Consider the following 14,106-nt stretch of genomic DNA (forward strand, 5'->3'; position numbering starts at 1 on the left):
GTCACTGCTGCTTGAACATTTTCCAAAATTCTATAAATTCTAGAATGGCTCTTGAAGATTAGAAAGTAACAACTGACACCTCACTATTTAAGAAAAGTGGGAGAGAGAAAATGGGGAACAACAAACTTTCTATTCTGGCATCAGAACCAGGGAAAACGCTGGGATCCATTGTAAAAGGATGAGACAGTGGGACACCTGGTGGGCAGCAATCACAGATTTCTGAAGGAGAAAACAAATTTGACAACATCTCAGGATAAGGGCAGGCGATTAAAACCTGAGATGGAGAGACCTTTCTGCACTCAGGTTAATTCTTAAAATTGTCTACCCCAAAGGAACTCAGTCATTGAACAGCTTCAAGATAAAACAATCACCACGTTTCTAGAGACTGATAACATTTTGAGAGGGGGATAGTGCAGGAAAATGGCAATGAAGTAGATCAGACATGAAACAGAAATAGCTTAATGGGCTGAATGGCCTCCTCCTATGGCACAATATTAAACCAGATACAATATTGAGGTACATAGACTCTGGACACTCTATCAGATCAATAATGACTGTTGTCAAAACAGAAATCCAATCAGTTATTTTGTTATAAGTTCATTATTAATTATTTGATGATATGACCTTAAATGAAATGTTTTTCGGAAAGTTTATAAACTGTATCCGTTATAGTCCTTACAACCCAGAATCCTAGACTAATGCCCTGGACATGGGGTTCAAATCCCACCAATCCCAATTGCCGAGTTATCATCATAGAATCCCGACAGGGTGGAAACAGGCCATTCGGCCCAACAAATTCACACTGACCCTCCGAAGAGTAATCCACCCACACCCATTCCCTTTTCCCTATTACACTACATTTCCCCTGACTAATGCACCTAGTCTGCACATCCCTGGGTACTATGGGACAATTTAGCACAGTCAATCCACCCTGACCTGCACATCTTTAGACTGTGGGAGGAAACCGGAGCACCCAGAGGAAAACCATACAGACACAGGGAGAATGTGCAAACTCCACACAGACAGTTGCCTGAGGTTGGAATCGAGCCTGGGACCCTGGTGCTGTGAGGCAGCAGCGCTAACCACTGAGCCACAGAGCGAAGTGTGGAATTTTCACAATTTCCCCGCGTTTGCCTGGGTTTCTCCCACAGTCCAAATAAAAGTATAAAAGTATCTGGAATGTAATAAAACAATTTTCCTGATGATGGAGTCATGTGATTACCAACTTGTCACTGGAAAACCATTTAGTTCATGACTTCTAGGTCCTTCCCTGGTCTGGCCTAAATGTGATTCCAGATCCTCAGTAAAGTAGTGATTCTGAGCTGCGTCTGAAATGGCCAAGCAAGTCCCTCAGGCTGATGTTCATTCCTCAACCAGCAGGCTATATCAATGATGACCAGTGTTAGCAAGGATCTCGGATGGCCGGTGAGGGAAAGCTGTCCCTCACGCTGTGCCTCATGTTGTCGGGGTCAGCCGTCAGTCCATGTTCTCCCAACACTTTGCTTCTTGTTTCTGAGGAAGGAATGTTCTGATAAGAATCCAGCCTCCTGTACTCCCTGTCCCTCACTGTCACATTCTACAACGTTTCACATGGTTGGCTGGTCCAGACGATTAAGTCACATGGCGTCCGTGGGGAGGTGGAACTTGGATACAAAAATTGGCTTGGTCGTAGAAGACAGAAGATAGATAAGGAGGGGTGTTTTTCTGGAGATCTGTGCTCAGTGACAGGGATCAGAGCTGGTACTCCTGTTGTTTTTAATACATATGTATCAATGATTGGGCTGCAAATGGAGATGGTCTGATTAATAGGTTAATAGGCATTATGAAACAGTGGAGTTGTGGATAGTGAGAAAGGATACAGCAGGATATAGATCAGCTAGATAGTTGGATGGAAAATGGCAGATGGAGTTTAATCTGGACAAGTGTGAGGTGATGCATTTTAGGAGGTAAAATGCAAGGGAAAAGTATACAGTAAATGGCAGGATCTTTAGGAGCATTGAAGCACAGAGTGACCTTGGGTGTAAGTTCATAGATCCATGAAAGTGGTAACACAAGTGGCTAAGGTGGGAAAGGCAGCACATGGCATGCTTGCCTTCATCGGTCAGGGCACTGAGAATAAAAGTCGACAAGTCAAATTGCAGCTCTATAAAATTTTAGTTCGGCCACATTTGGGGTATTGTGCGCAGTTCTAGTTGCCACACTATAGCAAGGATGAGGCAGCTTTAGAGGCAGTGCCTGGATATTGCCTGGATTGGAGTGTGTTAGCTATAAGAGGAGGTTGGACAAACTTGGATTGTTTTCACTAGAGTATTGGAGGCTGAGGAGGCAACCTGATAGATGTATATAAAATGAGAGACATGGATAGGGTGGATAGGTGGAGTCTTTTTCCCAGGGTGGAAATGTCAAATACTAGGGGGCATATGTTTAAGGTGAGGAAGAAGGTTTAAAGGAGATGTGTGAAGTAAGGCTTTTTTCTTTATAGACAGGATGACAGATGCCTGGAATACACTACCATGGGAGTAGTAGAATCAGATTTAAGAAGCTTTTAGCCAGACACATGAACAGGGAGGGAAGGGAGGGGTACAGACCACGTATAGGCAATGGGATTAGTTTTGAGTGGCATCATAGACAGCACAGACATAGTGGGCTGAAGGGCCTGTGCTATACTGTCCCATTACCAAAATGGGTAATTGTTTCCCTTGTCCAGAGAAAACAAATCTTCCTCAGATTTATTTAATAAACACAAAATAATCAGTTTATTTTGAAACACAACTCATTTCTAAACCCAATTGGGAGAAGCTGTGAACCTGTGAATCAGAGTGAGAACCAAACCCCGTTTTAATCTCACACTCGAACAACAGGGAAGGGGACAACAGTTCTGCAGGGATGACTTTTAAAAAGGCCAAAAGAGAGACCTGTTTGGTGACTAATGGTCAAAAAAACAACTCATTTGATGAATTGTCACAGTCCACTGGGTTTCCAGACGCCTATGGACCAGTGGAAGATGTTTAAACAGTTCAGAAGGAAATCAAACTGGATCTGAATACTTGCACAATGATTACAGATCAGCATTTCAGGGTTTATATAGATATAAATGAGGATGGAAATGTTCTGAGGTTCCCAGCCCTTGCACCGAGAGAGGGAGGGAGAGGGAGACAGGGAGTTGCAGGTTTGCTTGTTTCTAATTTCCCAAACTGGAGAAACAGCCAAATCTAGAAAGGGTTGCTCAGCAACCACCAGAGTCACTGCCAAAAACAGGTTTGCCAGCAGTTAAGGGCAGCAAATCCCATCGATTACCTCGCAAACGTTTTGCCTGGCGATTTTCCCAAACCTCCCTGCAATGAGCAGATGGACCAGGGCCAACTGCTGGTTTATCCAGAAGGGGACCAAACAGTTTGGTGTCTTCTGGCTTTTCACACACCTCCAGTATAGCCACACAGTCCCCACTCGGTGACTTTATGACGAGCAAATCACAAAACAATGTTTTCCAAGGATTATCATTTCTCAGTCAAACTCTTCAGCCCAAAGTGTGTGTGGGACTGTACCCCAGTGAGAGTCAGTGTGTGTGGGAGTCAGTGTGTGTGGGAGTGTACTCCAGTGAGGGGCAGTGTGTGTGGGAGTGTACTCCAGTGAGGGTCAGTGTGTGTGAGACTGTACCTCAGTGAGGGTCAGTGTGTGTGGGAGTCAGTGTGTGTGGGAGTGTACTCCAGTGAGGGGCAGTGTGTGTGGAACTGTACCCCAGTGATAGTCAGTGTGTGTGAGACTGTACCTCAGTGAGGGTCAGTGTGTGTGGGACTGTACCCCAGTGAGGGTCAGTGTGTGTGGGCATGTATCCCAGTGAGGGTCAGTGTGTGTGAGACTGTACCTCAGTGAGGGTCAGTGTGTGTGGGACTGTACCCCAGTGAGGGTCAGTGTGTGTGGGAGTGTATCCCAGCGAGGGTCAGTGTGTGTGGGAGTGTATCCCAGTGAGGGTCAGTGTGTGTGGGAGTGTATCCCAGTGAGGGTCAGTGTGTGTGTGGGACTGTACCCCAGTTGGAGTCAGTGCCCAATGCCAGAAATCCAATCTGGAGCTTTTATTGATTGATGTCAGTTTGTGGCTGGTCTTTTGGAGGATTGTTATGTGATCTGCTTTGGGAAGAGTTTCCGCTGTCAGTTAGATTTCTAATCGGAATGATTTTTTTTTGGTGCAGAATTCAATCAGACACAACCTGTCCCTGAATAAATGCTTCCAGAAGGTTCCACGGGGAAAGGACGAGCCTGGTAAAGGAGGGTTCTGGAAGATTAATGCTCAGTTTGAGGAACAGTTGGTGGCTAGTATCTTAAGGCGACACATTCTGCCCCCAAACCTATACCAGCTGCTTCAGCCGAGCGGGCATTCCCTCTCACCATCGCTGGCTTCTCACCCTGAAACCTCCAGCACTGCCCCACCGCTACAGGTGCCTTTGGAATCGGTTCAGTTCCTTGCTGAGTTTGAGGAGATTTCTGCGGGACACTGCGGCTGGAATCCATCCTTGTTTGAAGTGAGAGCGGCTGAGAAGGAGGCAGGGCCGGAGGTCGCAGTGTCTGGGCTGAGTCCTGTCACCAGCTCCCCGCTCCTGACACAGGAGGAGGAGGAGGAAATTGGCTCTCTGACAGGAGATCTCGATTGGGAGGTGATGCTCAAGTCCACCCTTGATCAGGAATGTACAGCAGCTGGTGTCCTGGAGACTCTGAGTCCAGCCACCCCTCTTCCAGGGGAGTTCAGCCACCCTCTCAATAACAAACCCATGGAGTTTGGGCCTGATAACTGGTCCCTCTGCTCTGATCCTTCCCTGACCCCAGGCAGGGAGACTCTCGAGGTACCCTTGCAGAAACATCCCTGGGACGAGGGGCGAATGGGGATGGACCCACTCACCCAATCTTACAATGAACTCCACAAATGGGAAACCATTGGGTCGTTCCAAGAGGCAATGAGAGACTCATTATCCAACAACCCAACATTGTAACCAGCGGGTTCACAGGGGGTTCCCCCAAACTCAGGTACCCCTGACCCTAAACCTCCCGTCCCTCCCCCTTCAACACCCCCAGCCCTCCCTGACACCCCCGGCGCCCGTGACACCCCCCATCTTGACACCCCCCACCACCCCTCCTTCCTCCATCACTGTCTCTACCCACTATCTGTCACTGAGAGATGCCCCTCCCTTTACCCTCCCCTGGGGGGTATGTCTGACTGGATCATGGGAATCTACTCCGAGGTCAGGGGTCATTGTGTGGCCAGAGCCACAGGGAGTGGGTCAACAGCTCTCGCTCCTGTTTCAGACATGAGATGAGCAGTTGGCAATATCTGTGCTCGATTGTGGTACTGAATGTTAGAAAAATGATTTTAAATAATTAAAAGTAGAATTCTGTGTTTAACAATGATTTCTGGATGCTGCAGAAAGGGGTAAAGCAGCCAATCACATACAACTGAGTGGGAGTTAACGGGGTTTAACAATAAAAGGGGTAAATGATGCCCCGGTCAGTACTAACCACTCAAACCAGGCTGTGCTCCGTCAATGGCATCCAGCCCCCGTAAGGGTTGGCACATTGAGGAGCATTCTGTAACACTCATATATACCCCACATCCCTCACTGTAACACCCTGATATACCCCACATCCCTCACTGTAACACCCTGATATACCCCACACCACTCACTGTAACACCCTGATACACCCCACACTGTAACACACTGATATACCCCACATCCCTCACTGTAACACCCTGATATACCCCACACCACTCACTGTAACACCCTGATACACCCCACACTGTAACACACTGATATACCCCACAACACTCACTGTAACACCCTGATACACCCCACACTGTAACACACTGATATACCCCACATCCCTCACTGTAACACCCTGATATACCCCACACCCCTCACTGTAACACCCTGATACACCCCACACTGTAACACACTGATATACCCCACATCCCTCACTGTAACACCCTGATATACCCCACACCCCTCACTGTAACACCCTGATATACCCCACACCCCTCACTGTAACACCCTGATACACCCCACACCCCCCACTGTAACACACTGATATACCCCACACCCCTCACTGTAACACTCTGATATACCCCACACTCCTCACTGTAACACCCTGATATACCCCACACCCCTCACTGTAACACTCTGATATACCCCACACCCCTCACTGTGACACTCTGATGTACCCCACACCCCTCACTGTAACACACTGATATACCCCACACCCCTCACTGTAACACACTGATATATCCCACACCCTCACTGTAACACACTGATGTACCCCACACCCCTCACAGTAACACTCTGATATACCCCACACCCCTCACTGTAACACACTGATATACCCCACACCCCTCACTGTAACACTCTGATATATCCCACACCCCTCAGGGTAACACCCTGATATACCCCGCATCCCTCACTGTAACACACTGATATATCACACACCCCTCAGGGTAACACCCTGATATATCCCGCATCCCTCACTGTAACACACTGATATATCACACACCCTTCACTGTAACACACTGATATATCCCACACCCCTCACTGTAACACACTGATGTACCCCAGACCCGTCACTGTAACACTCTGATATACCCCACACTCCTCACTGTAACACCCTGATATACCTCACACCCCTCACTGTAACACTCTGATATACCGCACACCCCTCACTGTGACACTCTGATGTACACCACACCCCCCACTGTAACACACTGATACACCCCACACCCCTCACTGTAACACTCTGATATACCCCACACCCCTCACTGTAACACTCTGATGTACCCCACACCCCTCACTGTAACTCACTGATATACCCCACACCCCTCACTTTAACACTCTGATATATCCCACACCCCTCACTGTAACACACTGATATACCCCACACCCCTCACTGTAACACTCTGATATACCCCACACCCCTCACTGTAACACACTGATATATCCCACACCCTCACTGTAACACACTGATGTACCCCACACCCCTCACTGTAACACACTGATACACCCCACCCCCCTCACTGTAACACACTGATATACCCCACACCCCTCACTGTAACTCACTGATATACCCCATACCCCTCACTGTGACACTCTGATGTACCCCAGACCCGTCACTGTAACACTCTGATATACCCCACACTCCTCACTGTAACACACTGATATACTCCACACCCCTCACTGTAACACACTGATATACCCCACACCCCCCACTGTAACACACTGATACACCCCACACCCCTCACTGTAACACTCTGATATACCCCACACCCCTCACTGTAACTCACTGATATACCCCACACCCCTCACTTTAACACTCTGATATATCCCACACCCCTCACTGTAACACACTGATATACCCCACACCCCTCACTGTAACACTCTGATATACCCCACACCCCTCACTGTAACACACTGATATACCCCACACTCCTCACTGTAACACAGTGATATACCCCACACCCTCACTGTAACACACTGATATAGCCCACACCCCTCACTGTAACACCCTGATATACCCCACACCCCTCACTGTAACACACATATACCCCACACCCCTCACTGTAACACACAGATATACCCCACACCCCTCACTGTAACACACTGATATACTCCACACCCCTCACTGTAACACTCTGATATATCCCACACCCCTCACTGTAACACACTGATATACCCCACACCCCTCACTGTAACACTCTGATATACCACACACCCCTCACTGTAACACACTGATATACCCCACACCCCTCACTGTAACACACTGATATACCCCACACTCCTCACTGTAACACAGTGATATACCCCACACCCTCACTGTAACACACTGATATACCCCACACCCCTCACTGTAACACATTGATATATCCCACACCCCTCACTGTAACACCCTGATATACCCCACACCCCTCACTGTAACACACTGATATACCCCACACCCCTCACTGTAACACACAGATATACCCCACACCCCTCACTGTAACACACTGATATACTCCACACCCCTCACTGTAACACTCTGATATACCCCACACCCCTCACTGTAACACACAGATATACCCCACACCCCTCACTGTAACACACTGATATACTCCACACCCCTCACTGTAACACACTGATATACCCCACACCCCTCACTGTAACACTCTGATATACCCCACACCCCTCACTGTAACACTCTGATATACCCCACACCCCTCACTGTAACACACTGATATACTCCACACCCCTCACTGTAACACACTGATATACTCCACACCCCTCACTGTAACACCCTGATATATCCCACACTCCTCACTAACACACTGATATACCCCACACCCCTCACTGTAACACACTGATATACCCCACACCCCTCACTGTAACACACTGATATATCCCACACCCCTCACTGTAACACACTGATATACCCCACACCCCAGCAGGTCTGGCAGCATCTGTCAGGAGAGAAAAGAGTTGACGTTTTGAGTCTAACCGATTTTTTGTGTGATTAATTGAGTCTGAAAAACAAAGCTAAGACTCGATTGAGAACAACGTGGGTTTAGTGAGTTTGACTGGAATATATTTGAATTGAAGGCTTGAGGAATAAACAAGATGAGCTGATAGCACAGAGGTCACTGTGTAAACAGAAAGGGTGTCCCTTTTAAATTGGAAATAAAGAATTCTTTTCTTGGAGATGGTTCAGAGTTTCTCTTCCCTCAGGACAGTGGGAACTGGGTCACAGTAGTTACCAGGCAGAAGTTGAGAGTTTTTTGAATAACGTTTTTCAGGGGTATTGGGGGTATACAGGAAAGTGGAACTGGAGTCACAGTGAACTCGGTCATGATCTGCTGAATGTCAGTGCAGCGACGAGGGGCTGAATGGCCTCTTTCTGTTCCTCATTTGGTTGTACCTTCTCCATTTTACACTGTCCTGTTCACAGTTTACAATGCTTCCAAGTTTTGTCTCATCTGCAAATTTTGCAATTGTGCCTGTTAAGACACTGAGTGAATCCTTCTGCTAATTCAAACCAAACACACCCAGAAATCCTCACCTCACCCAACAATCTGTTAAAGTATGAGTGACAGAGAACTCCCCAAATCTCACTATTTAAATAAAAATATTAACAATTTATTCTTTAACTCCAGAAGAGAACATTAAACAATAAGTATCTACAACTGTAAGCCTCCTTTGTCTTAACGGCTTATTTATCTCCCATTCTATAACAATATTCTGATCTAATAAAGCCTCTATAAAATTTACAGCAAATCCATTTCCAAAACCAGTCGTTGTCTTCGTGTGTTGAACTTCCTCTGCCTGTAGATTTCCCCCGGACCGCCTTCCGTCTGTTTCTGCAAACATATTTCATGTGAAAAAGGTACCTGTCAGGGAGAGGGTCTACAGCAGCCTATCGATGGCAGTAGATGCTTCTTGTCTCCGGCTAACTGTTCAAAATGCCTGCTCTTTATACCCCAAAACATCGTCTCATTGGTTTGATGTTGTCAAAACAGTAAAATTCAAATTTGATTGGGTTTTAGATTTTTGGGGCATAATTTAAACTGATTGTTGTGAAAACAACTAATTCTGAGTTACAGCTCAAATGTAACATCTACATATTGTCCAGTCCACTCTGTGCCTGCTCTCAGTCACATGACAGGTGCTTGCCAACCTTTCAACTTCCACACTCTCAAAGATATAGTACCGGCCTTCAATGCCACAACATGTCCTGACAGCAAAGCACTGGGTTTCCATTTCTGTCAGGAACAGCAAGAATCCAAATGCTGAACTGCACCATAAACTGTCCTCCAGTTCAAACAACAGCATACACCATGACTCTCGGCTTCCTGTGACTCTGTTCTGTAGCTATGTTGTTGCTACCCCTTGGATTCCATTCATTAAACTCAATCCATCAACCATCTCAGTTACTTCTTCTGAGACATTCAAGTGAATTATTTAGCAATGATTTGCTTTTAACACATCTGTGTTGGCTTTGCTTAATTAAGTCAAATAATTCCACAGAGGCTAATATCCTATCACCAAGTCACCCTTTAGTTACACACTGAGAATCCTTGATGGTGACACAGCTCTCTCAGAGTGAACAGAACCTCTGACACTCCTGTTTGTATCTGTCAGCCAGGACTTCCTGATTGGAATCCAATGTAGACAAGCAGGAGGCTGGAAGAACACAGCAAGCCAGGCAGCATCAGGAGGTGGAGAAGGTAACGTGATGCGTGTAACCTTCTTCAGGACTTGGGATGGGTGTAAGAGGAGCTGCAGATATAGGGAGTGGGAGGGGCAGAGTGGTGAGGTGGTGAACACAGGCAGAGGATATGACCTAGTTGGCCGATGGGAGGCATAAATCAAGTTGGTAGCTAGAAGGAAGGGTCGATGAGAGGAATGGAAGAGAAGGGGAGGGGCTGAAAGGGGAGTTGGGTAATGGAAAGGCGGGTTATTTGAAATTGGAGAACCCACTGTCGAGTCCTCCGGACTGTAGGCTGTCCAGGCGGAGGATAAGATGTTGTTCCTCCGCTTTGGGGTCTGATTTGTTGTGGCGATGGAGGAAGCCGAGGATGGTCATGTCGGAAAGGGAGTGGGAAGGAGAATTAAAATGGGTGGTGAATGTGAGGTAAGGTCAACCCCTGTGGGCCTGTGAGAAACAGAACTCACTCACAAATCAATCAGCCTGAGACAAAGCCTTGGAAACAAGAATAATTTATTACAGTCTTGCAAGAACTGGACACCTCTGCAATCAAGAAGAAATGCACGCGAAAATAGAGCCTGTTTTAATTTACAAGTTGTGGAATCACGCCTCCCTTTTCCCATCCTATCATAAGCCGATTACCTCACTTGGTAGTTATTTTCTTACCTGGCCATCCTGCTGTCCTCGTCTGCATTCTTTGTTCCTTGTTTGTTACAGATTGTTCTTTTATCCAGTTTCTCTGATCATACCAAAAGCTTTATTGTGAAATGCCCCTGTTGCTTCTTTTTGTGGTCAGCTACAACCCTTCATAGTTATTTCCTAACTTCAAACTATTTTCTTTAAAAGACTCTCTATATTCATTAAAGTCTTAGCCTTAAGGATGCTACATGCCTACACGCTACATGCTACAAGAATTCCGTGATAAAAACAACATTTCAAATCTCCCACGGGCCCAGCTGAGATGTTCAGCAAATCATTCCTGCAGAAGGGCTCATGCCTGAAACGTCGATTCTCCTGCTCCTCGGATTCTGCCTGACCTGCTGTGCTTTTCCAGCATCACTCTTTTAGACTCTGATCTCCAGCATCTACAGTCCTCACTTTTTCCTGAAACATTCCGTTAGTTTGTTTGGTCGCCCTGCTGTAGAGGAGCATCAGGGTCACATCAGGATCCCATCGGGGATCACATCAGGGGTCACAACAGGGATCCCATCAGGGATCACATCGGGGATCACACCAGGATCATATCAGGGTCACATCAGGGATCCCATCACGATCACATCAGGGGTCACATCAGGGTCACATCAGGATCCCATCAGGGTCGCATCAGGATCCCATCAGGGTCGCATCAGGATCCCATCAGGGTCACATCAGGATCATATCAGGGTCGCATCAGGATCCCATCAGGGTCGCATCAGGATCCCATCAGGGTCGCATCAGGATCATATCAGGGTCGCATCAGGATCCCATCAGGATCACATCAGAATCGCATCAGGATCCCATCAGGGTCACACCAGAATCCCATCAGGGATCCCATCACGATCACATCGGGGGTCACATTGGGGATCACATTGGGGATCCCATCGGGGGTCACATCAGGGGTCACATCAGGGTCCCATCAATAAACAATAGACAATAGGTGGAGTAGACCATTCAGCCCTTTGAGCCTGCACCACCATTCATTATGATCATGGCTGATCATTCCTAATAAGTATCTGCTCCCTGCCTTATCTCCGGCTCTATCCAATTCTTTCTTAAATGAATCCAGAGACTGGGCCTCCACTGTCCTCTGGGGCAGAGCATTCCACACAGCCACCACTCTCTGGGTGAAGAAGTTTCTCCTCATCTCTGTCCTAAATGGTCTACCCTGTATTTTTAAGCTGTGTCCTCTGGTTCGGCACTCACCTATCAGCAGAAACATGTTTCCTGCTGCCAGAGTGTCCAATCCTTTAATAATTTTATATGTCTCAATCAGATCCCCTCTCAGTCTTCTAAACTCAAGGGTATACAAGCCCAGTCACTCCAGTCTTTCAGCGTAAGGTAATCCCGCCATTCCAGGAATTGACCTTGTGAACCTACGCTGCACTCCCTCAATAGCCATAATGTTTTTCCTCAAATGTGGAGACCAGAACTGCACACAATATTCCAGGTGCGGTCTCACCTGTACTGCTGCAGAAGAACCTCTTTGCTTCTATACTCAATCCCTCCTGTTATGAAGGCCAGCATGCTATTAGCCTTCTTCACTACCTGCTGTACCTGCATGCTTACCTTCATTGACTGGTGTACAAGAACACCCAGATCGCTCTGTACTGCCCCTTTACCTAAATTGGTTCCATTTAGATAGTAATCTGCCTTCCTGTTCTTGCCAGCAAAGTGGATAACCATACATTTATCCACATTAAACTGCATCTGCCATGCATCTGACCACTCACCTAACCTGTCCAGGTCACCCTGTAATCTCCTAACATCCTCCTCACATTTCACCCTGCCACCCAGCTTAGTATCATCAGCAACTTTGCTAATGTTATTGCTGATACCGTCGTCTATATCATTAACAAATATTGTAAAAAGCTGCAGTCCCAGCACTGATCCCTGCGGTACCCCACTGGTCACTGCCTGCCATTCCGAAATGGAGCCGTTTATCACTACTCTTAGTTTCCTATCAGCCAACCAACTTTCAATCCAAGTTAGTACTTTGCCCCCAATACCATGCGCCCTAATTTTGCTCACTAACCTCCTATGTGGGACTTTATCAAAAGCTTTCTGAAAGTCCAAGTACACTACATCTACTGGATCTCCCTCGTCCATCTTCAGAGTTACATCTTCAAAAACTTCCAGAAGATTAGTCAAGCATGATTTCCCCTTCATAAATCCATGCTGACTCTGACCTATCCTGTTACTACTATCCAGATGTGTCGTAATTTCATCCTTTATAATAGACTCCAGCATCTTTCCCACCACTGAGGTCAGACTAACTGGTCTATAATTTCCTGCTTTCTCTCTCCCACTTTTCTTAAAAAGTGGTACAACATTAGCCACCCTCCAATCCGCAGGAACTGATCCCGAATCTATCGAACTCTGGAAAATAATCATCAATGCATCCACGATTTCTCGAGCCACCTCCTTCAGTACCCTGGGACGTAGACCATCAGACCCCAGGGACTTATCAACCTTCAGACCTAACAGTCTCTCCAACACCAATTCCTGGCAAATATAGATTCTCTTAAGTTCAGGTCCTTCAGCCACTGTTACCTCAGGGAGATTGCTTGTGTCTTCCCCAATGAACACAGATCTGAAGTACCAATTCAATTCTTCTGCCATTTCTTTGTTCCCCGTAATATATTCCCCTGTTTCTGTCTTCAGGGGCCCAATTTTAGTCCTAACCATTTTTCTTTGCCTTTCACATACCTAAAAAAGCTTTTATATCCTCCTTTATATTTTTGGCCAGTTTACCTTCTTATCTCATTTTTTCTCTGCTTGTTTACTTCTTAGTAATCCTCTTAGTAATGGAGATGAATGAGAGATAAAGATGTGTAATGGGTGTAAGTGAGGTGTAGATAGGTCCCCTTGGCTGAAGGCAGCTTGGACCAGCCCAAGGGCAGAGTGGGGGAGGTTAGAATGTCAGGAAAATGGAGGGCAGGTACCATGAGGTCAGACTCTGAGGTCCCAGAATTCAATATTGAGGCAGTTACACACCAGAGTGAAAATGAGCTGATATTCTTTGGCAGAAATATTCACATGAGAGCAAGGGGCTTTATTGAAATGACAAGCAATTGTGGGGTTAGGGTCATTGCTACAAATTGAGTAGGATGTATACAGGTGATTGTGTGTGTGTGTGGGGGGGGGGGGGGGGGGTTTGTGTGTGTGTGTGTGGGGGGGGGGGGGGGGAGTGTGTGTGTC

The 14,106-nt window shown here is 46.7% G+C and overlaps 1 protein-coding gene across 1 annotated transcript in view; it reads left to right on the plus strand.

Moving 5' to 3' along the window:
* Positions 1–4,985, plus strand: part of LOC132827929 (forkhead box protein J1-A-like) — a 6,838-nt gene extending 1,853 nt beyond the window's left edge. Inside the window, exon 2 of the mRNA XM_060844771.1 lies at positions 4,191–4,985. Within this exon, the coding sequence (XP_060700754.1) occupies positions 4,191–4,985 (795 nt within the window). The remainder of the gene's footprint in view (positions 1–4,190) is intronic.
* Positions 4,986–14,106: the final 9,121 nt, after the last annotated feature.

This window comes from Hemiscyllium ocellatum, chromosome 25 (genome assembly GCF_020745735.1).
Source record: "Hemiscyllium ocellatum isolate sHemOce1 chromosome 25, sHemOce1.pat.X.cur, whole genome shotgun sequence".
Lineage (NCBI taxonomy): Eukaryota > Metazoa > Chordata > Chondrichthyes > Orectolobiformes > Hemiscylliidae > Hemiscyllium > Hemiscyllium ocellatum.